This window comes from Delphinapterus leucas, chromosome 20 (genome assembly GCF_059928025.1).
Source record: "Delphinapterus leucas isolate spDelLeu-1000000601 "Yukka" chromosome 20, BTC_Dleu_Yukka2, whole genome shotgun sequence".
Lineage (NCBI taxonomy): Eukaryota > Metazoa > Chordata > Mammalia > Artiodactyla > Monodontidae > Delphinapterus > Delphinapterus leucas.
The window spans coordinates 33,390,440-33,415,475 of NC_143148.1; the positions used below are offsets into that span (position 1 = coordinate 33,390,440).

General features: G+C 40.3%; 1 protein-coding gene across 3 annotated transcripts in view; it reads left to right on the top strand.

Moving 5' to 3' along the window:
* RSPRY1 (ring finger and SPRY domain containing 1) overlaps positions 1-25,036 on the top strand; it is a 46,664-nt gene that overhangs the window by 15,987 nt on the left and 5,641 nt on the right. For 2 of the 3 annotated variants that reach the window (XM_022555875.2, XM_022555876.2), the window contains exons 3-13: positions 2,963-3,015; positions 3,703-3,815; positions 5,101-5,227; positions 6,012-6,070; positions 7,971-8,037; positions 8,973-9,104; positions 10,010-10,125; positions 11,302-11,445; positions 16,210-16,321; positions 20,948-21,050; positions 21,404-21,556. In XM_022555875.2, coding sequence (XP_022411583.1) covers positions 2,963-3,015; positions 3,703-3,815; positions 5,101-5,227; positions 6,012-6,070; positions 7,971-8,037; positions 8,973-9,104; positions 10,010-10,125; positions 11,302-11,445; positions 16,210-16,321; positions 20,948-21,050; positions 21,404-21,556 — 1,179 coding nt within the window. The remainder of the gene's footprint in view (positions 1-2,962; positions 3,016-3,702; positions 3,816-5,100; positions 5,228-6,011; positions 6,071-7,970; positions 8,038-8,972; positions 9,105-10,009; positions 10,126-11,301; positions 11,446-16,209; positions 16,322-20,947; positions 21,051-21,403; positions 21,557-25,036) is intronic. The other variant, XM_089903114.1, reaches the window with a different exon arrangement.

Consider the following 25,036-nt stretch of genomic DNA (forward strand, 5'->3'; position numbering starts at 1 on the left):
GAAAAACAGGTACAGAATAGACTTTGCTGTATTTTTTAAAAGGGTGATTAAGAGAGTGTGGGGGCAAAGCAGGAGGAGCTTTAATTCCAAGCTTCAGGAAAATATTACAAATTGTAAGAAAACTTGTTGCTAAAGCACATAATCCACTTATGTGAGGCAAGTAGTGTACACTTGAATAACAGCCTAACTTTTACCTTAAACCTGTTTGTACTGAATTATAGTTAAAACTCTTCTGAGAATGGAAAAATTAGGCAGATGCAGAGCAAGTATGAAGGGACATGTTGGAAAATATAATGGCAAAACGGGGTTCAGACAGTTTGTAAACATAGTTACATAGCTTATTTTTTTAAAACTGCTAAAGAAAAGAATTTCTTAACCTGCGAAGTTTATAAGGCTATTAAAACTAAACATAAAAGACAGGACAGATGGGCTTAGTAAGAATATATGTAAAAGGGTGCATGCAGATATCACAATTATAAAATGACCTATATTTATTGTTCTCCTCTCTCCTTGTTACTTAGGAGAGGATGACCTTGATTTGAGAGGACAGTACAGTTCTTAATGGCATAGTGAGAGACCTGCTATAGGAAATACACTTGAAATACACTTATTTTAAAATCATTTTGAAGTTTGATTATTTGCTTTTTTTTTTTTGGTAGTAACTTTACCCTCAGATTGCTAATGGTATTAATGTTATTCACATGACTTTGGAATTTTAATTTGCAGGCTCCTCCTGATGGAAGTTTTTTTCCTCACTCTGTGTGTGTGTGTGTGTGTGTGTGTGTGTGTGTGTTCCCTGTCTTTTTCTCCCTTTCTCTCTGTCACCTTTGTTGTCTCCATCTGGGTCTCAGGGACCTTCAGTCCACAGCTGAACCTAAAAGTGGTGGTTCTGAGTTCCCATCCTACTGTAAGAAGCCCAGGTCCTGCTGCATGGCTTTCTCTGCCTTTTTCTGTCACCAGAGACTTGCACGTTTATACCGGTTGCAGCTCAGATTATCATTCAGAGCTCTGCAACTCCTTTCACTGAGAGCAGTACCCTGTTCCCACTTTATTTGGTGAGTCTCTGCTCCATCACTTGCACAGGTGGGGTTTTGGTCCCCATTACCTGCCTTGCAGGCATAAAGCTCCTGGTGACCTCTGTCTAGTTCTTGACCCAGAGCCCAGTAGTCGTATGACTTTAGCTTTTGTCTTCCACCGGAAGTTTCTGCTCTATTTCTGTTCCACAAAGAATTTTATCTCGTTTTTTTGAGTGTAGGGATGTGTATGTCCTTTAAGTGTGTCTGTATAGAATTCAGGTGCTCATATTCGTTATTGGTCACTGATCTTGTCATATTTTTATTAGTTTGTCCTTCTTCCCTAATCCCATTGTCCTTTTTACCACCCACCTCCAAATATCAGTAGGTAATCATTCTACTGAATTTAAGGTATGTTCTTCCAATATGCCTGGCATATGTTTGTCTATGTCTGTATAGGAAGTTTATAAATATTGTTTTGTGTATGATTTTAAAATTTTACATAACACAGAAGTCTCTTTGGTTTTAACTTCTCTCAACATTATATTTGAGACCTATGAAGCTACAACTGCTTCTGACTGCTACAGAGTATTCCTTTGTATGCTCAAAATTACTATATTTTGTTATCATATAATCTGGTGACAGTCACTTAGGTCACTACTTCTAAATTTTTTGTTCCTACAAATAACATTGCAGCAAATAACCTCATATGCACCTGTGTAATAATTTCTCTAGCATTGTTGAGTATATGCATACGTAATTTCATTATTGCCAGATTGCCCCAGAGCAACGTTTGTATCAGTTAGTTATATCATTTAAGACAATTCTTTTAAATAAGAATTTTCCCTTATTATGAAAAGGCGCAGGATGTGTCAAACCCCAGCACCTAATGAGTACCTGAAATGAATTTAGTAATTCGCATATTGCAAGGTTATTCTGAGGATTAAAAGATTGAAGACAATAGTTTTTGTTTTTGTTTTTTTTCACAGTGAAACAGAGAGCCACGATATGTAAACAAATAAGCAGTGAATATACTCCTTAAATAATTAGATTATCATTGTTTGATGGGAAATATTTCATTCATTATTAAAAGTTCCCCTAGGGTCCCTGGTGGCGCAGTGGATGAGAGTCCGCCTGACGATGTAGGGGACACGGGTTCGTGCCCTGGTCCGGGAAGATCCCACATGCCGCGGAGCGGCTGGGCCCGTTAGCCATGGCTGCTGAGCCTGTGTGTCCGGAGCCTGTGTTCCGCAATGGGAGAGGCCACAACAGTGAGAGGCCCACATACAGCAAAAAAAAAAAAAAAAGTTCCCCTAAAGCACCTCTTTGGATTCCTGAGATCACAGTTTGAAAGTCCACTGAATTAAGGGGAAGATGCCATTTTAGAGCAGTGACTAGAAGATTAAGTAGCTTAAGTTTGGTTTCTTTTTCTTCTAACACCATTTTATGAAGTTTAAGCACATAGTGATATTTACCAGAAGAACACTTAAAAATGAAGATGTTACGTAGGCCCTTGCTTCTGTAAGTCCTCATTTGGGATTGTCATCTCCCTTCCTGGTGATTCTTTGAGGTACATGTGAGGAAGATGATGTTGGCCTCCCTGGCTTGTCTCTATTGGCATTGGGCCACTAGAGGTAAAGCTGAAAGTGGGCTCTGGGCTCCAGTATTAGTCCCATGCTTTGACTTCAGGCTACATGGTGGTCCTTTCATGTGCCCTTGTGCCCATTTTATTTGTGGGCCATCATAGACAGTAACCTTGGAAATGAGCACACGTGGTGTGCGTTTGTCCTTATAGATTATAGCTCTGGTTGTCTCCTCCATCTCTTTCTCTACGCTCACTAATGTACATTTCTTTCTCTTCCTACCCCCACACTTCCAGTTTGAACTTTTATTTGAAATTGTCATTTCTTATTTCTTCAAGTTTGATGTCTTGAATGTTTGTTTTTCAGTGATCAGGAACCTCCCTATTCAATGATTACATTGCACGAAATGGCAGAAACAGGTATTTTTAAAGTTTTTTAAAATACTTCCTAATTAATGATCACGAAGAAGTGTAGCCACTTTTTTTTTTTTAATAAAAGACTTCAAAAATACTTAACACATATGATGAAGAAAAAACCCCCTAGTCTATGGAAATTTTCTTGTATAAGGACAATAATTAATAAGCACTGTATTGTATCCTGAGTATATGCTGCATATTTCAGTAATGGTTTTATCTCACTAAAATTATTAAAATAAAATTATTTTTGGCATTGACAGATCTTCGACTATAACTCTTCTAGAATGGGGAGGATAACTTTTTTGTCCCTCAATTTCCTAAATGTCATTCTGAAAATAGAGCCAGCTGTTTCAGATACTTAATCTTCTCAGTTAACCCCTATGTCATAAATAAGATGCTGGAAACTATTTAATCATAATTTGAGAACCCAGAACCGTAGCTTAAATGTTCTTCAAATAAAGATACCCCCAAATCACCAGACTCCTGTAAGTTAGGATTCTTTGTCTCTACTGTGATGACTAGCAGTTGATGACCATGTCCATGCCAAATACTAGCTGCTTAAAAGCTATAGGATGTTTCTGTTTTCCAAGAGTGTTTCTATTTTAATGTGAAGTCATCTTGTGTTGTAAGTTATATATTCACATTTTTAAAATATGGCTCCATCGTATAATCTTCTTGATTTGCTCCTAGATGAAGGATGGTTGGACGTTGTCCAGTCTTTAATTAGAGTTATTCCATTGGAAGATCCACTGGGACCAGCTGTTATAACATTATTACTAGATGAATGTCCATTGCCCACTAAAGTAAGTTAATACTTATCTTTTATGAAACTGACATCACTGCTTAAACACAGGATGAATGACCACAAAGAACATTTGATATAATGCATTTCTTTTTATATATTTTGCGTCTGTTTTATTTAATGTTAATTTCATTATGTAAACTTGTTTTTTATTACTAATAAATTGCTACATCCTCTTTCTGTCAATAGCTTACTCTAAAACTTTAGTTTAAAATTTTAAAAATGTTAAAAATGGAAGCATTTATATCTGAAATGGCAATCTTTGAAACTAGAAAAGAATGTTCAGTTGCTGAGCTGATTTTCTTATCTCTCTCCAAACAATTTCCTCATAACAAAAGTTTTTTAAACATTTTCTATTAAGAGAAAACACTGTTATACCAAAAGTACTTTTGAGTCTTAAACATATTAAATATTGGCATAACTTTGATTATCCCTTATGTAGAATGAAAGTATCTAACTTTCATTGCCTTATTCCATATGGTCTATGGAATCCTTTTTTAAAAATTTTGGACTCTGGCATCTTTCATTTGTTTAAAGCCTCAGACATTTGGGCCTAACATGGAAAACATGGGCAGAGGGAAAAGTCTTTGGCCTTGTCACTGGTGAATTGACCTTTGCCTAGTCTTTTAAAGTCTTTGCCTTTAAAATTCTGGTGATATTTGTTCTTGATTGATAAAAAAAAAAATTTGTAAGAAACTTTTTACTTTAGTATCACTAGGCCCTATTGTTATCAATCATACTGGCATTTGGGTGGATTTACTCTGTTTAACGACTCGAGTATATAGCATATATTTGATACAACTGGTACATTTTGAATTAAATGGAATCTAGCAATTCATTTAAGAAAACTTTCAGGTTGATCAAATAATATTTCCCATCAATAATGGTATCCTGGGCTTCCCTGGTGGCGCAGTGGTTGAGAGTCCGCCTGCCGATGCAGGGGACGCGGGTTCGTGCCCCGGTCCGGGAGGATCCCACATGCCGCGGAGCGGCTGGGCCTGTGAGCCATGGCCGCAGAGCCTGTGCGTCCGGAGCCTGTGCTCCGCAACAGGAGAGGCCACACAGTGAGAGGCCCGTGTACCGCAAAAAACAAAAATAAATAAATAAATAAATAAAATAAAAATTAAAAAAATAATGGTATCCTGTGACTATATTATATCATTTTTGTATGGTCATTCTGAGTTAATTTAACACATGGTTATTGCTTTTGTGTCAAATAATTACCTTGAGGGAAAAAAACCTAAGTAATACATTTACCAAATCCGTTTGTACATTTTTGTTTTTAGGATGCACTCCAGAAATTGACTGAAATTCTCAACTTAAATGGAGAAGTAGCTTGCCAGGACTCAGGTCATCCTGCCAAACACAGGAACACATCTGCAGTCCTAGGCTGCTTGGCTGAGAAACTAGCAGGTAACTCTGGGAAGCTGCATCAAGGAAGACCTTAAGTTATTTAACATCAAGGGGAAGATGGCACTGCAGGTCTTTGATCAAACCTGCTTTACCACAAAGAAGTGTCTCTAAAAAAATAAAATAAAATTGAGCAACAGGGTCTAACTGGAAAAAAATTACTCAAGGCCACAGAGGTAAATGCAAACTAATTTAGCTTTGAGGACTTTCAGAGGGAAATTTAAAAGAAAAAGTTTTCCTTATTTGCTTTAAAATTAAAAATAAGAGAAAAGGCTAAGCTCATATGATAAAGATTGTATGTAATATACACACACTTTATAAAGTTTAGCTAGGCAATAGAGACATATTTGGTAGGGGAAGAAGAAAAGGAACTTTAAATTGGAGCAATTCCTGAGAAGACAAGCAGATTTTTTACTTGTCTGTGAATGTTACCCATTTTACGAAAGTTAACATCAAAGTATAGGTGAATAACCCAGCTAGTTGCATCATTTATGGTGGAAGAAACAATGGATTAGAAATCAAAACATGGGTATTGGTTCAACCTCTACCGTGTGCTCCCCAAGTGCCCTGGAGTAAGTCACTTCAGGAGTGTGTCTCAGGAGTGGGCTCAGTTGCTCAACTGTGAAATGGGGATAGTACTATTCCCTACCTTAAGCAGGAGGCTTGAATAAGATAATGCACATGAGAGTACTTTGTAAAAGAGCTCTACAATTTTATTGGTATTAGTTACAAATTCAAAATAATGTAACACATTTAACTATATCCAGTGTTTGTTGTATTCATCTAGGTCCTGCAAGTATAGGTTTACTTAGCCCAGGAATACTGGAATATTTGCTACAGTGTCTGGTAAGTGAGACATCAAAGCTAGTTATTCTTAGTCATCTGGAATTGTGCATTTTTCTAAAATTGCCCACTTAGCCACTGGCACAGAGAATGGAATCAGCTATAAATTTTATTTGCAGGTGTTTCCTGAGTGTTTATCTATTCCTTCCTGTGTTTAAAAAAAAAGTAAGGGCAGGATAGGAATTTATTGCAAGCAAAAACAGCTGAGTTGGTCTGGTATTAAATTTAGTCATAAGATAGGTGCTATGATTGGCTTTTTTTGTGTGCGTCCTTAGAGTCTGCCAAATGGTAGTAGGAACCTCCGCAGTGGAAACAAAATTACACGGCATTCCAACAGGAAACTGTGAGGTCAGATTCCCAGTGTATATAAATCTCTGTTCCCCCATCCCTCCCACCATTACTGCTCTTAAAACTATTGTTGAGTATTTGATATATCGTCTGTGAAGCTTGTGGTTTGCCAAGGCTGTGCTATCGGATCTCTCACACTGCTTGACTGCAGTCTTGACTGGTCTGTGTTTTTTAAAGTTATTTTTCAGGGCTACTGTGCATTGGCCTTTTTTCAAAATCTGAAAGACCCTTTTTTTCAGGACCTATATGATATGTACTTAAAACACTTAACACTATGCTAAGTAAGCACTGTAGGGGTACAGAAGTAGTCTAACAGTCCTTCACCCTCAAGCAGTTTCCTGGTTAGGGGAACAAAACTACTCAGACAAGATAATTAGCTTCCATTTTATGACAGGATACGATCAAGGGCAAAATAGCTTCCTTCGGACCAAGTGCCAAGGGTTCTGAGAAGGTGGTTGGGAGGTGGGAGAAACGGGTGGAGGGGGCTGGGAGTCATGGGAGGCAGACTTCCTGATGAAGGTGGGACCTCAGCTGGGTCACACCACAGGGCTAGGATTTGTTTGTGCACACAGGAGGAAGAAATGGGTTTCTTGGCTAAGGGCACATCACCGGCAGAAGCCCAGAGCCAGAAATGGCCATGTTCCCAGCATATTACAGAGAATTATCTGATCAGAAGACAGTGTTCAGAGACAGGAGGACATAGACTTAGTAGCCAGGTGGGGAGGGCTCAGGGCCTGAAAAACCAGACAGAGGGAATGAGGATGGATGTGGCCAAGAAGCAGGGTGCTAAACAGGCTTTGCAGCAGGGAAGGGCAATGGTTACATGAGCTCTGCAGAACCCAGTTGGGCACCAGAAAAGTGAGTGGAAATCATCTGTTGTTCTAGAGCTCTTTTGCAGGCACCTAGCATAGCTGTGGGGAAGGATAGCTGTGAGAAGATATGATGTTAAGCAGTTAGACCTTCCTTCAAATGTGAACACATGTGACATGAACTTAAATGTAACTGAAAGAGTTCACTTGTTGCTCTATCCCACCTACCATCAGCATTTGTAGAATTCCTTTCAGAGAACAGGTTGAAAATGAAGCCATAAGTTGTTAATTTCATTATTTATAATTTTGGAACTTGGTAGTGATGAATGGCTCCTTTTAGGGTTCTGAATAAAAAGCCATTTTTAGCTATATTTCTGGGCTTCTGTTTGGCTTGCTTAAAGGAATATAAGAATCAGCATGATTTTATTTAACAAAGCTTTAATATATAAATGATACTAAGTAAAATAACATAGTACATTTAATAAGATACTTTTGAAATTTCCATATCTATAAATGAACACAGTAACTTCAAGAAAATAATATAAGTTTTAAGAGACTCTATCTTGGTTTATTAATAACAATATTAGCAAATGGATAATCATGGACTTGAATGAGTAAAACTTGTCCTACTGCTCCAAAAAAAAATCTAGCACACATTGGGTAAGAAGAGGAAATTGATAACTTGCCACCTCTGCAGGGCAATGATTTTTTTTTTTTTTTTTTTTTTACCTTTTGTTGTCTTTCAGAAATTACAGTCCCACCCCACAGTCATGCTTTTTGCACTTATCGCACTGGAAAAGTTTGCACAGACAAGTAGGTATAGTGACTTCTTACATTAATGATCTATATCGCTTGTTAAAAATCTTATTTTTCATAGTTACTGGATGAGCTGATGCTTTTGAACCCCATCAAACATGCATACATTCTGGGGAATTCCCTGGTGGCCTGGTGGTTAGGATTCTGGGCGTTGACTGCCGTGGCCCCAGGTTCAATCCCCGGTTGGGGAACTAAGATCCCTCAAGCCGTGTGGCACAGCCAAATAAATAGATAAGAAGCATGCATACATTCTGATTTGTCTGGGTAAACATCTCAAAGCCAGTAAGATGTAACAGTGACAAAGGCAAGAGTTTTCTCACCTAAAGAATCAAAACTTAATGGTTCTGAAGAACCTAGGGGCAGGACAGGAATAAAGACGCAGACGTAGAGAATGGACTTGAGGACACGGGGAGGGGAAGGGTAAGCTGGGACAGTGAGAGAGTGGCATGGACATATATACACTACCAAATGTAAAACAGATAGCTAGTGGGAAGCAGCCACATAACACAGGGAGATCAGCTTGATGCTTTGTGACCACCTAGAGGGGTGGGATAGGGAGGGTGGGAGGGAGACGCAAGAGGGAGGGGATATGGGGATATATGTATACGTATAGCTGATTCACTTTGTTATACAGCAGAAACTGACACACCATTGTAAAGCAATTATACTCCAATAAAGATGTTAAGAAATATATATATATATATATATATATATAAAGAATCAAAACTTGGTGACCGTGATTACCCACTTTTTATAGCTAAAAATTTAGTGATCATATTGCTACTTTCTAGAAAATAGAGCTCTTGGGCTTTGTCATTATTATAGTTTCCAGATTCTCTAATTGTCTCTCCTCACTCTTTCCCTCCATTAATCTACCCAGCAAATCATCCTACTCTTTCATGGTTAATTTAAGGTTTATGTCTTCCCAACAGGTGAAAATAAATTGACTATATCTGAATCCAGTATTAGTGACCGGCTTGTCACGTTAGAGTCCTGGGCTGATGATCCTGATTATCTGAAACGTCAAGTTGGTTTCTGTGCCCAGTGGAGCTTAGACAATCTCTGTAAGTAGGAGTTGTCCTTTATTAAAATGCCTGTTTTCATTTCCAAATCCACTTCTTAAATAGGATCACAGGTCTTTATTTTGTGACAGTGAGTGTGAGTTTTTCCATATAAGGTCCTCTACTGGTGGGTTGGCTATATTCTAGCAGTAAAGTAAAGAGTCTAGGGACTCTTCAGACTATTAGACGGAATGCTTCTAATTGCAGCACTCTCCTGTTCAAAAACTTTGATTGGTCCCCTGTTTCCTCCTGCATCCAGGCCATTAATCAGATGCCACTGTCTAATCAACTCTTTCCAACACAAACTCTTCTCACTGTCCTACAAGCAGTTCCCAGTCATTCCTACCCCTGGGCATGTTCCCCTCACTTGGAATTCCCTCTTTACTCTTCTCTTTGTCCCAACTTTGCTCTTCAAAACTCAAGTCATGTCTTACCTATACCGTGAGAGTTGCTCCCAACTTTTCTTTTTCTCCTCCAAGAGCTGCAAGAACTAAAACTATATTACTGCTCTATCCTCACTCCCCCTCCCACAGGTGGCACTGTGCTAAAGCACAGTTGGACGTGTGACCCCTATGCTCCCTACTGCAGCATTATGGGGAGTAGCTCAGTGCCCAGCCTGTGTAGTGCCAGTTAAAGAATAATTCTGAAAAAGTACCATTTGGATTTTGCTGCATGCAAAATAATGACTATAGGGAACAGAAATATAAACCTAGCAGTGCTGCCTTTACTAGCATTTGCTTAATTAATCTTCATATGGCAGTGTAGCAGCAAAGTTAAGGTTATAAGTCTACCAATTCTGCCATTTATGAGCACCTCCACTTCTTAACTAGAATGGCAACTAGCAATGACAGTAGCTTTTTTCTCCACGACAGCCTGCCTTAGAAATGTGCCCACTTTTTCTTTTGCAGTTTTAAAAGAAGGTAGGCAGCTGACCTATGAGAAAGTGGACTTGAATAGCATTAAGGCCATGCTAAATAGCAACGATGTCAGCGAGTACCTGAAGATCTCACCTCATGGCTTGGAGGTAAAGCTTCCATAGACGGACCATTCTGGGGAGAAAATCTTGTCCTCATTTTCCTGCCCTGATTTTGAACAAAAGCAATCCTTGCAAAATAGATGGAAATTTTCTACATACGCAAAGAGTGTTTAGAGGTAGAAGTGGTGGGAGAGAGCGTGTTTGGGATATTATTTACTCTTTCATATCTAACATGGTCCTATACATATAGTACATGCTATAATGTTTATTGACTGGTTTAAATATGTCTGATTTTCATCTCTGCCATTTTATGCAGTTAAAGGTACAAAGACTAGTGTTTCTAGAAGAGGCCCTTCCTTTTTTTGTTGTTGTTGTTGTTTTTTTGGGGTTTTTTTTGCGGTATGCGGGCCTCTCACTGTTGTGGCCTCTCCCGTTGCGGAGTACAGGCTCCGGACGCGCAGGCCCAGCGGCCACGGCCCACAGGCCCAGCCGCTCCGTGGCACGTGGGATCTTCCCGGACCGGGGCACAAACCCGTGTACCCTGCATCGGCAGGCGAACTCTCAACCACTGCGCCACCAGGGAAGCCCGGCCCTTCCTTTTTTAAATCCCTGCATAACCAATTGTATTCAGTCTAGAGCTTCACCTTCTCCCTTTATGTTGAAAATGTTGCTGATTTGGAGGTGAAGGTTAATGAAAGAGCCGCTTATATACAGGAAGGTACCGTTAGGCACTAGACATGTCAAGATTAAAGAGCCGTTGAAGAATGGCTGCAAGTAGGTTCTTTGATCTTACATCTTTTTGCCAAATGCTTTACGTAGTTTTCTGCTTCAGATTATTTTTAGGTACTCCATCTAATACACTTCAATATCCTTCTCTCCCTCATCTCCCTCCCTAACAAGTACAATGTTTATGCATTTGCAAAAGATTCTACTATAAGAGCAAAGCTCTGTAAGTACTTAAAAATGAAGCCAGTAGCCTTCACTAATTCTTATTTTGAGGTCTTCCAATCCTTTCAATCTGGAACTCCCTGGAAATTAAACTATAAAATAGAGTGTCCTTCCTTCGGTTTTATACTTTTTGTCACTGAGAATGCACAGGGAGGAAGACAGTAGTCCACCAGGAGCTTTAATGAGGAAGAATAGATTCTACCTTCTGAGCCGTCGGTTATCTCTGGTGGTCTTCAGGCATTGATGGTGGACTGCCATGCTCTTTGATTTTGCCAGGCTCGCTGTGATGCCTCTTCTTTTGAAAGTGTGCGCTGCACCTTTTGTGTGGATGCTGGGGTGTGGTACTACGAAGTAACAGTGGTCACTTCTGGTGTCATGCAGATCGGCTGGGCCACACGAGACAGCAAGTTTCTCAATCATGTGAGTACCTTGGAGACCTGTGTGGATGAGAGCAGCAGCAGTTTTTTTGGCGAGTGGGTGGCGGATACTCAGTTTTCAGATAGCTTTGCACAATAATCGTTCCTTGGGCTGAATCACATGGTGCCAAATCCCTAACAGTGGTTTTCTAAACTGATTTAGAAATAGGAAAACACAGGTGAAATTGCCCGTCAGCTGTTTTTTTCCCCTCAAGTTTTAAGTTCATGTTAATCTTCCACCCAGAGTTTAGATGTGCTCTTTTTCCTCTTTTTGTTTTTTAATTAATTAATTTATTTTGTTTTTGGCTGCATTGGGTCTTTGTTGCTGCGCATGGGCTTTTCTCTAGTTGCAGCGGGGGGGCGCTACTCTTCGTTGGGGTGGCTTCTCTTGCTGTGGAGCACAGGCTCTAAGTGTGTGGGCTTCAGTAGTTGTGGCGCACGGGCTTCAGTAGTTGTGGCGCACAGGCTTCAATAGTTGTGGCTCGCAGGCTGTAGAGCGCAGGCTCAGTAGCTGTGGTGCGCAGGCTTAGTTGCTCCACGGCATGTGGGATCTTCCCGGACCAGGGCTCGAACCCGTGTCCCCTGCACTGGCAGGCGGATTCTTGACCACTGTGCCACCAGGGAAGCCCCTCTTTTTCTTTTTAAGCTCTGCTCCAGCCCCAGCCACATGTTTGGCTCAGTTTTTATATTGGATCCAGTGATGGTTTTTACCTTGCGTTTAAGCTTTAGGAACTTCGTAGGAATTCTGTTCCTTTCATAAAATACTAAATGTTGTCTTGACTCCTCTTACTTTACTTTTACCTTGTAATTAGTAGGCACATTTGTTTTCAGTATTCAGTTTTTATCTTTTGCTATACAAAGCTGTAATTTATAAGGGAAAATTAAGTCCACTAGAGGAAGCAGAATTGGGCTGCCTCTACCTGGGTGTGAGAGGTTGGGGTTCTTCGCTTTCCTACAAATGTTAATTTCTTGTCACTTTATACCCTTCTAATGCCCAACCCAATCGGCTTTCCTCTCATAGTCATATTATAAGCTGTTTGGAATTAATCCAGTTTTGATCAGGAATATTTTGTGGACATATGATTTTTACCCTTTGAGCTGGGAAAAGTCCCTTAGATTTTTTTTTTTATGTTAATGTAAATAATAGCCTCCCATCCCATATGTAAGGTCCTGGGATGGGTTTTAGAAGTGATCCAACAAAATCAAACTAAACTTGCCTGCCATACAGCTAGTTTCTAAAGTGCCCTTTCAACAAGGCTGTACAGCATCCTGGAATTGTTCATGGCATTTTACTAAACTCCTTGCTGGAAAGAGACAAATTGGAGGAAGAGGGCCCAGGGAGAGGTCAGGTCTGGATTTTTGTCCAGGATGGAAAACTGGACCCCAGTCTGCCATTGCTTTGTTGGGAACCTTCCCTGATGCAGCACCTCCTAGTCCTCTAGGCCTTAATTAAAACCTGGAAGAATGGGGCTTTTTTGTGACACCATGTAGTCAGAAGTAAGTGGGTCTGGAGAACAATGCCAGTTAGTCTTTTAGTGCCCAACTTGGGCACTAATTTAAAGAAGACAGTATCAGTTACACTGACAGCCTGCCCCAAATGATGTCCTCAAGATGATTTTTTAGGAGTTAAAAAAAAATCTTAATTTCCAGAGCACCTTCATTTTAGAGCCTATCATCCGATTCCCACAACAGTTTTTACTGTCACAGTTTCCATTTCACAGATGAGAAAACTGAGACTAAGACTGGGACAAAAAGAAACTAGGACTAGAATTCAGTCCCTTTCCTATTCTACAATAGTTGTGTTCTTTGCATTTGAAAATGGGGAGAGTCTCAGAGAAGTAGCTAGTCTCATTTGGAAGTAAAGATTTGTTTGGGAACTAGAAGAAATATGGAATCCTCTCGGGAGAAAGCTTCGATATAAAATGTGCCTCTCCTAATTTGGCAGCACACTACAGGTCTGAGTGTAGTATATTTGAGACTGAATGTTGCAGATTGTTTTTTTTTAGTGGCCAATGAAGCTGGATCATTTTATCTGATGGGTGAAACTAATTTCTGCCATATAGTTGCAAAAACTTTGGCTTCTCAAGTTAAGAGGCTTAACATACTATCTTCCTACCCTCCAGATTGCTTGATAGACTTAATTTCTTTCTTTAAAAAACAAAAATGAAACATTTTTCCCTGATTCAAGTACTGGTTGGTTAGAAATTGGTGAAGTCTGATGTATCTTTCCCCAAATGTAGGATTTTAATGATGTTGCCATACTTAACTTTGCTTCACATGGACATTGTTCTGGTGATTCTGAATCCTTTTGCCTGTACAGATAGGGTGTGGTTTTATGGAATAAATCATTCCTAGAATACATGCAGTTTCTAAAACTTTGAATCTGTTCATAGACTTATTTTAACTCCTACTGCTTGGGCTTCAGTTTTGAAAAGATGGTCAAAGTGTTGGGCTTGGACATAGATCATTAGTCTGAGAAGCTAAAGGATAGTTCTTGTTCAGGTCACTTAGAGAATAGTTATCTTGTATATATTTATGGGGGTTTGGGAGGAGCAAGTCTCCAAGGGTGCATTTTGACTTATCTAAAATATCTTTTGCCTTTTCATGAGCATCTACCATGTGACAGGTCTTTCACATACTCATCTCTAATCTTTTTGAGAGTTTGGGAAGGTATTATTCTCCCATTTAGAGATGAGAATGAAGTTCTAAGAAATTAATTTAGAAACTTGCCCAAAGTCACCTAGCCTCCAACTGCTGGCGAAGAATTCAAACCCTGGTCAAGGCAGCCCGTGCTTCTTTCCCTGTTGAAGCCTCTTGCCATGGAGAAAATGACTCTGCTATCTTAAACAGAAAAAGAATGACTTGGAAGCCTATTGGGGGCTCCCAGACTATTGAGGGGTTTGAGAACCAGACAGGCTCCAAGGCAGCATCAGAGGCCAAGACACAGGAAGTACAACAGCCAGTGTTTTAGGGACCAGAATGCCAGCACTGCTGCCACAAAGGTCCTAACCATTCCTCCATGTGGGGTCATAGACACTAGGTGTCTGATGGGAGGGTCCAGTTGGCCAAGGTCACATCTTACCCCTCCATCTCCAGAGCAGGAGGCAGGACATTGTATCTTCATTATATTCCCCATAGCAGGAAGTGGTAGGGATACTGGACAGCAGAAGAAAGGATGGTGTCCACCACATAAGGAAGGAGTCAGTATATTCCGTAAACAACAAACTATGGATAAATGCTTTTTTGTTGTTTGTTTTTATTAATGTTGCCATTACTAAAGTATACGTGACCAGAACATACAGATCAAAATAATCACCCCAAGTACCAAGCTAGCTACACTGTTCTCTCATTTGTCTGCCTCAGCTGATGCAGACCATAGTTATAGTTCTGCTGGGAATGTTTTCACGTTGAAAGAGGGTATAGTACATCTGGACTGCTCTTTGGTATGTGAGCTCAAAGGGCTTTTTAAAGTGTATCTCTGCTTAGCAGAGGCACCTACTTCTTAGCCTGTAGAAGTTGATCTGTGGTTAAAACGATTAGAGTTCCCCCTCTGTCTCCAAATGCCACTTTACTGTGAAATTCATCCAGGCATAGAAGACATTGCATGGTAAAGTCTGCTCTTAACCAATTCTTGGTGGCTGGGAATCTTCTGGGAATTTCTTTCAAGTGTTCAGTGGAGGACTTCCTAGGACATTGGAAAGGAAAGATAGAAAAGAATTGCTTGCCTTTTGCCTATGCCCCAACACTCCACAAATAAAAAGTAAGTTTTTACTTATTTGTTCAGGCTTTGAAAGGAATAGCAAGGTGTTTTTTCTAATAGACTGGTGAATATCTTCTCGGCCTTACGCTGAGAACTTATGCAAGTTCATTTAACTCTTGAGTAGTCTGAATAGTGCATTCAGAAGCTAATTCAGAAGCCTCACTTTGGAGAACACTCATCCGAATTCAGTATGTTGTGGTCCGAGTAGTCAAGAAGCATCTTGGAGCCCTTTTTCCAATCTATCTCCTCACTGCATTGTCGCATAGAATAAGCAGACCATCACCAGGATCTGAGATCTTACTTGGATTCAGCCCACATTTTCAATGCCTTTCTCCACTATAATCTTTCACCATTGAGCCTTAAAGATAGCAGTTGTCTGATCTGCATGTTTCCTCTGTATTTTCTATTTTCTTCTTATAAGTGCTCAAAATAATTTCTTAAGATCCCACCTCCCCTTTTATGTTAACAATAAAATAATTGTGAAATAATTAAAAGGCAGTAACTAATAAAAGAAGCTGCCAAGGACCTGTGTGATGTTCAAATATCTCAGAATACCTATAAGCTGATTACCCACTATAACCTTCTGTTGTCTCCAGTTTTGAAATCTCTGAGCATGTGGGTGTTTTGAAGTGTACTACATGAAAGAAAGGTGTTTGCCCACACCAGCCTTGGAATCAGAAAATTCCAGGGTCCAAACTTGACTTTTTTAGTAACATGTCCTTGGGCAAGCTGGTTGACTTCTCTGAGCCTTATTTCCTCTTAAGATGGAATATAATACCACCAGCCTCAAGGTGGTTCATGAGAATTAAATGAACTAACAGACGTGAAACTTGGGAAAAATTTGTTGGTGAAGTCACACTCTATTCTGACTCTATGTCAGAATTTTGGTATCTTCCAAGAACTGTAGGCTCTCTCCCTTCATCCAAAAAGCTTAGAATTCTAGCCACCAGGTTAATGGAACACAGCAGGCAGAACCTTGCTAATCTTCTGGGCCCTCTCTCCCTCCAGGAAGGCTACGGCATTGGGGACGACGAATACTCCTGTGCATACGATGGCTGCAGGCAGCTGATTTGGTACAACGCCAGAAGTAAGCCTCACCAACACCCCTGCTGGAAAGAAGGTATGCATTCCTCTTCATCATGAATTTATTAATTAGGTTAAGACATCTGGTTATGATGAGGCGTGTATTATGTTAGGCTTTAAAATCTTTTAATGGAAAAAGAGTAAATGTGAAAAGGGATATTAGCTTTTGTATCCCCTACCATAGATGTGAACCGTACTCCTGATATTCACCTCTGATGGAGCCCTTCCTTTAGCAAAACATTTCAGACTATAAAATTCTTAATTTAGTGGGAAAATGATCATCTTAAGATTAATATGAATTCTAGTTTCCTCTCTGGGTATATGTCTTAAATCAAAGCAGCCGTGGAGATATTGAGGACACTGAAATTGTAATGCCAGTAAAATAAGGTTATTTTCAGAGAATTGGCACTATTCAGGGGACACATTCCGGGGCTCTCTAGGGCAGCTTTTAAAGATGACTTGAGTACTGTTAGCCTCAAAAACTTCTGCCCAGCCTCATTTCTCCAGACATCAGGCTCAGGATGCTGCAGGGCCAGGACTCTCAATCAAGGCTCTAGGATTTTAGCAAGAATATATCTTATCAACAGCATGATCTTTTTTGCCCAATTCAGTTTTTTTTTCCAACTGCTTTGCAATATTCAATGCCCTAGACCCATGAAAACATTTATTAATGAAAGATTCAAACAGCATAGTTAGAGCCACAGTTGATTTGTTAAACACTTATACCAAAAAATTTAAGGTGAGTGTTTACCCCCAACTAAATACAGTGAAAACAGGGCTTCCCTGCTTCAGCACCAGTGCACCGGAGGGTAGTATTCTCAAGGGGCCTCCTGGTGCACTGCCTTGTTCTGAAGATATAGAGTCATATGGTAGGGGATGGAACCTCCGGAAAAATTTTATTCCCAGCATTGGAGCTAGATGGGGGATATAGCCCAGCTTCTTCTCCAAGCTGCCCTCTCTCTGTTTCCTGCCACAATCAGCATTATAGATGTAAACTGAATTTTCAGGCATGCTAAGAGAGCAGGAATTTGACCCTTGCTGTGAGGGGACAGCTTCTCAATTAACTAATAGTGTGGAAAGGAAAAAACCTGCAAAGCCCACATAAGCCCTCATTTTAAGGGTTTGCAGGTTAAAGGAACATAACACTTCTTCATTTTTTTAAAAAATACTTTTCTGATATTTTTTTGTTGTCGTTATAAATTTATTTATTTATTTTTGTCTGTGTTGGGTCTTCGTTGCTGCGCACAGGCTTTCTCTAGTTGCGGTGAGCAGGGGCTACTCTTTGTTGCAGTGCACAGCCTTCTCATTGTGGTGGCTCCTCTTGTTGCGGAGCACAGGCTCTAAGCACATGGGCTTCAGTAGTTGTGGCTCGCGGGCTCTAGACCGCAGACTCAGTAGTTGTGGCACACTGGTTTAGTTGCTCTGCAGCATGTGGGATCTTCCCTGACCAGAGATCGAACCCATGTCCCCTGCATTGGCAGGCGGATTCTTAACCACTGCGCCACCAGGGAAGTCCCAACACTTCTTCATTTAACAAAGCATAAGATAGAGGTACTGTCTGCAAAGACTGTCTTGTTTGTTTTTTAAATGATTTTTTAAAAGATTTCTTAAGTTTATTATAAAATTTGGAAAATAGGGGTAAAAAGCAAAATGAAACCAAAATCTCATGTAATTCCTCCATCCAGAGATTTCTTTAAAACACAATCTGGTGTGTATATATAGATATGTATTTTTTTATTAATTTACCTTTAACATTTTTTTAAAATTTTTATTGGAATATAGTTGATTTACAATGTTGTGTTAGTTTCAGATGTACAGCAAAGCAAATCAGTTATACGTATACATATATCCACTCTTTTTTAGATTCTTTTCCCATATAGGCCATTAGAGAGTACTGAGTAGAGTTCCCTGTGCTATACAGTAGGTCCTTATTAGTTATCTATTTTATATATAGTAGTGTGTATGTGTCAATCCCAATCTCCCAATTTGTCCCTCCCCCGCCCTTACCCCCTGGTAACCATAAGTTTGTTTTCTACATCTATAACTCTATTTCTGTTTTGTAGATAAGTTCATTTGTACCCTTACTTTAGACTCCACATATAAGTGATATCGTGTGATATTTGTCTTTCTCTGTCTGACATCACTCAGTATGACAATCTCTGGGTCCATCCATGTTGCTGCAAATGGCATTATTTCATTCTATTTTATGGCTGAGTAATATTACATTGTATATATGCACCACATCTTTTTTATCCATTCCTTTGTTGATGGACATTTAGGTTGTTTCCATGTCCTGACTATTGTAAATAGAGCTGCAGTGAACATTGGGATGCATGTATCTTCTCAAATTATGGTTTTCTCCTGATATATGCCCAGGAGTGGGATTGCTGGATCATATGGTAGCTCTATTTTTAGTTTTTTAAGGAACCTCCATACCGTTCTTCATAGTGCCTGTACCAATTTACATTCCCACCAAAAGTGTAGGAAGATTCCCTTTTCTCCCCACCCTCTCCAACATTTATTGTTTGTATATTTTTTGATGATGGCCATTCTAACTGGTATGAGTTCTTACTTCATTGTAGTTTTGATTTGCATTTCTCTAATAATTAGTGATGTTGAGCTTTTTTTTTTTTTTTTTTTTTTGCGGTACGCGGGCCTCTCACTGTTGTGGCCTCTCCCGTTGCGGAGCACAGGCTCTCGACACGCAGGCTCAGCGGCCATGGCTAACGGGCCCAGCCGCTCCGCGGTATGTGGGATCATCCCGGACCGGGACAGAAACCCGTGTCCCCTGCATTGGCAGGCGGACTCTCAACCACTGTGCCACGAGGGAAGCCCAAAGCATCTTTTCATGTGCTTTTTAGCCATATGTATGTCTTCTTTGGAGAAATGTCTATTTAGATCTTCCACCCATTTTTTAATTGGGTTGTTTTGTTTTTTTGATATTGAGCTGCATGAGCTGTTTGTATATTTCGGAGATTAATCCCTTGTTGGTTGCTTTGTTTGCAAATATTTTCTCCCATTCTGAGGGTTGTCTTTTCATTTTGTTTATGGTTTCCTTTGCTGTGCAAGAGCTTTAAGTTTAATTAGGTCCCATTTGTTTGTTTTTATTTTCATTACTCTAGGAGGTGGATCAAAAAAGATCTTGCTGCGATTTATGTGAAAAAGTGTTCTGCCTATGTTTTCCCCTAAGAGTTTTATAGTATCCGGCATTACATTTAGGTCTTTAATCCATTTTGAGTTTATTTTTGTGTATGGTGTATATTTTTTGTTGTTACACTTACTATGCCTTGAACAGCTTTCCAGGTTATTAAATAACATTGTTTTTAATGGCTTTTCAATATTCCATTATATAATAGTACTATATTAATCAATGCCTCAAGGTTGGAAGTTACATTTTTGCCTTTTAAAATTATTATTATAAAAAAATTATAAACTATTCTGGATTTTCTCAGGATAAATCCTTAGAAGTGAATCTTCTCTGGCAAAGGGTATACAGAATTTCAAGGCTTTTGCCATATATTGCCAGATTTTCCTCCAGTACCACTGAGGGTCAGTTTTTCTTGTCATTACTTTATAATTTCATGTATTTATCTTTGACAATTTATTTATTTATTTATTTTTATAAATTTATTTTTTATTTATTTATTTTTGGCTGCATTGGGTCTTTTTTGCTACGTTCGGGCTTTCTCTAGTTGCGGTGAGCGGGGGCTACTCTTCATTGTGGTGTGTGCACTTCTCGTTGCGATGGCTTCCCGGTTGCAGAGCAAAGGCTCTAGGCGTACAGGCTTCAGTAGTTGTGGCACGTGGGCTCTTCCCAAACTAGGGATCGAACCCGTATCCCCTGCGTTGGCAGACAGATTCTTAACCACTGTGCCACCAGGGAAGTCCCTTTGACACTTTAAAAAGCAAAAACTTGGGCTTCCCTGGTGGCGCAGTGGTTGAGAGTCTGCCTGCCGATGCAGGGGACACGGGTTCCTGCCCTGGTCCGGGAAGATCCCACATGCCATGGAGCGGCTGGACCCATGAGCCATGGCCGCTGGGACTGCGCGTCCGGAGCCTGTGCTCCGCGGCGGGAGAGGCCACAGCAGTGAGAGGCCCACGTACCACAAAAAAAAAAAAAAAGCAAAAACTTTATGAGTGAATATGAATGCTTTAAAAAAAAAAAACATGTTTGGGGGCAGTTGTTATGTCAGACAGTTTTGTTTTGTTTTTTTGGCTGTGCCTCACAACTTGCAGGATCTTAGTTCCCAGACCAGGGATTGAACCCTTGCCCTCGGCAGTGAAAGCACAGAGTCCTAACCACTGGACTGCCGGGGAATTCCCTCTCAGAGAGTTTTAACTCTCACCAGAGAGGCAAAAAAGTTCATGATTTTGATCTTACCATATTTTACTGATCCCCAAATGCACATTTTCCCCACATTTTCACATCTTTGAAATTGGGATGCATCTTACAATTGATGACTTTTCATAGATTAATTGGCAGCATTTTCCTCTTAATGGTACATCCAAATATTGATGTAAATGGGTCAGATCAGTTGCAGAAGAAGCAAAAACGATGAATATGTTGACTACAGGGCTATAAAAACAGACTTAATACAGTGACATTGAAACCCTGAGACAGCAGAATCTCCATATCGTAACAGTGTTTCACTTTATCCTCTAGGAGACACAGTAGGATTTCTGTTAGATTTGAATGAAAAGCAAATGATTTTCTTTTTAAATGGCAACCAGCTGCCTCCTGAGAAGCAAGTCTTTTCATCTACTGTGTAAGTACCTTCTCTCAGTCAAAAATTTGAGCAGATGCATGGAATGTACTTTTCTTCAGAAAAAAAAAACAAAAAAAACTTTGTCCGTTTATGTAGTCAGTTGTGATGAGAAATCACTGTATTTCAAGTAATTGGAGACCCATTTGATCTTACCTAAAACCTCCCAGAGTTTGATATAGGAAAGTAAGAGCAGGATGTTCTCTGGTTCACAGTCCCGTCTAGGTTAATAAACAGAATGTCACCCTTCTTTCTGCTTGGGTATGACTTATTCCCGTTTTCTGAACACCACTTTGTGTAAGAGCTTTGCTTTGTTTTTATGAATTCTCTTGACCTCTGTTCATTTTTATTTGTAGATCTGGATTTTTTGCTGCAGCTAGTTTCATGTCATATCAACAATGTGAGTTCAATTTTGGAGCAAAACCATTCCAATATCCACCATCTGTGAAATTTAGCACTTTTAATGACTTCGCCTTCCTAACAGCTGAAGAGAAAATCATTTTGCCTAGGTAAGGAACCTGCAGTCAAAGAGACCACACTGGCCATGGCATAGCCAGTGTTGGGCCTTTATGGTCTTAAAGGTATCTATAACATAATGTTGTAATCCTAGCTCCTGTTCTGGCTCAAAACGCAGGTTTGTAACGAGCCCTTCTGCAGTGTACTTCACCTTGGACTCAGTGTCCCAAGGCTTGAGAGTGGCTCAGTCAGCAGTTTCTAGCTGAACTAGAAAATGTCACACAGTGATCACAGCCCTGCAGTGGCAGAGCCTCCATAATATCTCAGGAACAGAAGGGCCACTTGTATCCCAGCTCAGAGATCTGAAATTCATTCTTAGATCTTCCTTTCACCTTGTCTTGGTGCCGGACAGGGATTCTGAACTTCAGATTCCTCTTAGTGAAAGTGTGAAGTAACACCTTTCTCATCTTTCATACCCCATCATTTTTTTTATGTAGGCTGTCTTCTTGGATGCGGCCCATAAACAAGTCTGCCTTCTCACACACGCCCTGAAAGGTACAATCGATCCATCTAAGAGTTCCCCTGGAGGCTGGCCTTGGTTAAAAGTGCTTCAGCATTTAGTTAACCACTGCTGCAGAATTAAACTTTCCAAAAGTCAGATGGTAGTAGGCGCCAACTGTCGGAAAGTCTTCTTTTATGGGCAGCTTCTCTTGGTACCACATCACTTTCGCGCCCAAAGTGCAGCCTGCCTTGAATAAGAACAGCAGAGTTACAAGCTCGGGCAGTCCTATAATACACTAGACTTTGTTTTTTGTGACAGTGACACCAAGACAGGAGTTGTTGGAGACTGAGTGGCCTCCTTAATGCGAAGGGGTCCTTTTTTACTCATAGAAATAGTATTCTTTTCTGACTTCAGGGTCGGAGATCATGGTCCTGTTTCTATCTGGCATTTTGTAAATTGTTCTATATTGTAAATCCTCTCTGTCTCTATCTCTTCTTCTATTCATTCTTTTTTTTTCTTCTTAAACTTTTTATTATGGAAAACTTCAGATACACACAAAAGAAAAAAAAGAATAGTACAATAAAGCACCATGTACCCACCTCTCAGCTACAGCAGTCATCCACTCATGACCACCTGCTTCTCTTACAGTTTTCCCTCATATCTGTTAATAGCTCCATTGTCATTCCAGTTTCCCTGGCCGTAATCCTAGAGTATCCTTGACAAGGCAGGGAATGACTTTCTGCCATTTCCACGACAGATCCCTCAGCAAATCCTGTAGGCTGTGCGTTCAGAATATATCCCAAATCCAACTACTTCTTATCCCTCTCCCTGCTACCACCATGGTTGAAGCCTCCATCATTTTCCACCTGGATTGTTCTTGCCCTGCCCTTAAACTGTAGTCTCCCTGTTCCTGCCTTAACCCCCTTCGGTCTATTCAGCACAGCCTCCAGAATGTTTTTGTTACAACATAAATCAGATCATGCACTTCTGTGCTGAAAAGACTCTAGTGGCTTCCTCTCACTTAAGGTAAAAGCTTAAATCCTCTATACGATTTGTCCCCTCCTCTCCTCCATTACTTCTCTGACCTCCGACCCTCTTCCATATGCTCCTGCTCTTTCAGCCATCCTGACCTCCTTGCTGCTTCTGAAACATACCAGGTCTACTATTGTAGCCCCAGGGCCTTTGCACTAGAATGTTCTGCTGTCGCAATGCTTCTTGCTACTAGAATGTTCTGATGTGTGTTTTCCTGTACCACTGAGCAGTTAACTCGATTCTGACACTGTCTACCTGGAGATAGCATCAGATCCCACTGGTGAAGGGCTCAGTCCTGCAAAGACTGCCCTTTTCTCCCACTTTAGATGCCAGTCACAAGTCCAGGTTATGACCAAGTGGCTGTAAATTGGAGGCTCCCATGACCTCCTCCTTGGGTTTGATTAATTTGCTAGAGCTGCCACCACAGAACTCAGGAAAGCAGTTTACTTCTTACTAGGTTACCGGTTTATTAGAATAGTATATAACTCAGGAACAGGCTATCTGTGCATGCCAATCTCCCTGCCTCTCACTTGTTCACCAGCCCTGAAACTCTTTGAACCTTGTCCTTTTCGGTTGGTAGGGAGGCTTCATTACATAGGGCTGGTTCATTAAATCATTGGCCTTTGATGATCGAACTCAGTCTCCAGCCCACTTCCCATCCCAGGAGGTGGGGCAGAGGAGAGAGGAGGGAACTGAAAAGTTCCAACCTTCTAATCACCTGGTTGGTTCCCAGTCCCATCCTTAGGTACCTAGCGGGCTTTTTAAAAGCCGCCTCATTAACAGAACAAAAGACCTTTCTAGCTATCTTAACTTATGAATCATCGAGGGTTTTAGGAATCTGTGCCAGGAATGCAGATGTAAACAAAATATATTTTTTATCATAAATCACAATTTCTCTCCAAGATGCCCGCAAGGCTCACTCTCTCACTCCCTTCATGTCTTCACTTAAATGTCATCTTAGTGAGACCTTCCCTAGCTGCCGTATTTAAAATTATAACTCCCTGCCTCTCACATACACACTCCTTATTCTTCTCCCTGCTTTATTTTTCTTCACACTACTCATTAGCATTTAAAATTCTGCCTATCTTACTTTTTAATCTGATTTATTGTCTGTTTTCCCCCCACTGGAGTGTAAACTCTCTGAAGGCAGGGATATTTTTTTAGTCCTCTCTTCACTGCTGAATCTCCAAAGCTTGGAACAGTGCCTGGCACATAATAAGGCCTTATGTGAATTGAACAAATGTTTCCTGTTTCTCTTGGCCATCCATCAGGCTGTACCTTCAGCAGAGCAGTTCTGCATGTCTGCTTTTCCATTCCAAGCTGAGTGAAAGTATAATGTGAGGCTTGTAACCCGAGGTGTCTGGACTTCCAGGGTGACTATGATGAGCTATCATAAACACCTTGAAAATTGTGTGTGTGCATTTTTCTTGGGAAATGCTCTATGCGTTTCCTCAAACTCTTAGAGTGTGTGACTTAAAATGTTAAAATTTGCTGGTAGGGACTTCCCTGGTGGTCCAGTGGGTAAGATTCCGCACTCCCAATGCAGGGTGCCCGGGTTCGATCCCTGGTCAGGGAACTAGATCCTGCACGCATGCTGTAACCAAGAATTCCGAGTGCCGAAACTAAGACCCGGCACAGCCGAGATAGACAAGATAGATAGATGATAGATAGATAGATAAACAAAAAAATTTTTTTTAATTTGCTGGTAAAATTAAAAAAGCACTGGACTTAGACCCAAAAGACTTAAATTTGATTCCTGAATCTGTTTACTGTGTCTGACCCATACAAATCATTTCCTTGTCTGTGACCTTATGCAAATCATTTCCTGCCCTTTTCTTTGTAAAATGGGGATGACCATGCCTCCTTCATTCTCTATTTTAGAAAATCATTGAAAGATTGAAATGAGATGTCTGGTGTGAAAACTTTACTGAACAAAGCTTAGGGAATACATGGTAGACTCACATGTGCAGAGCATTTTCAAGGCACTTCGTATGCATCA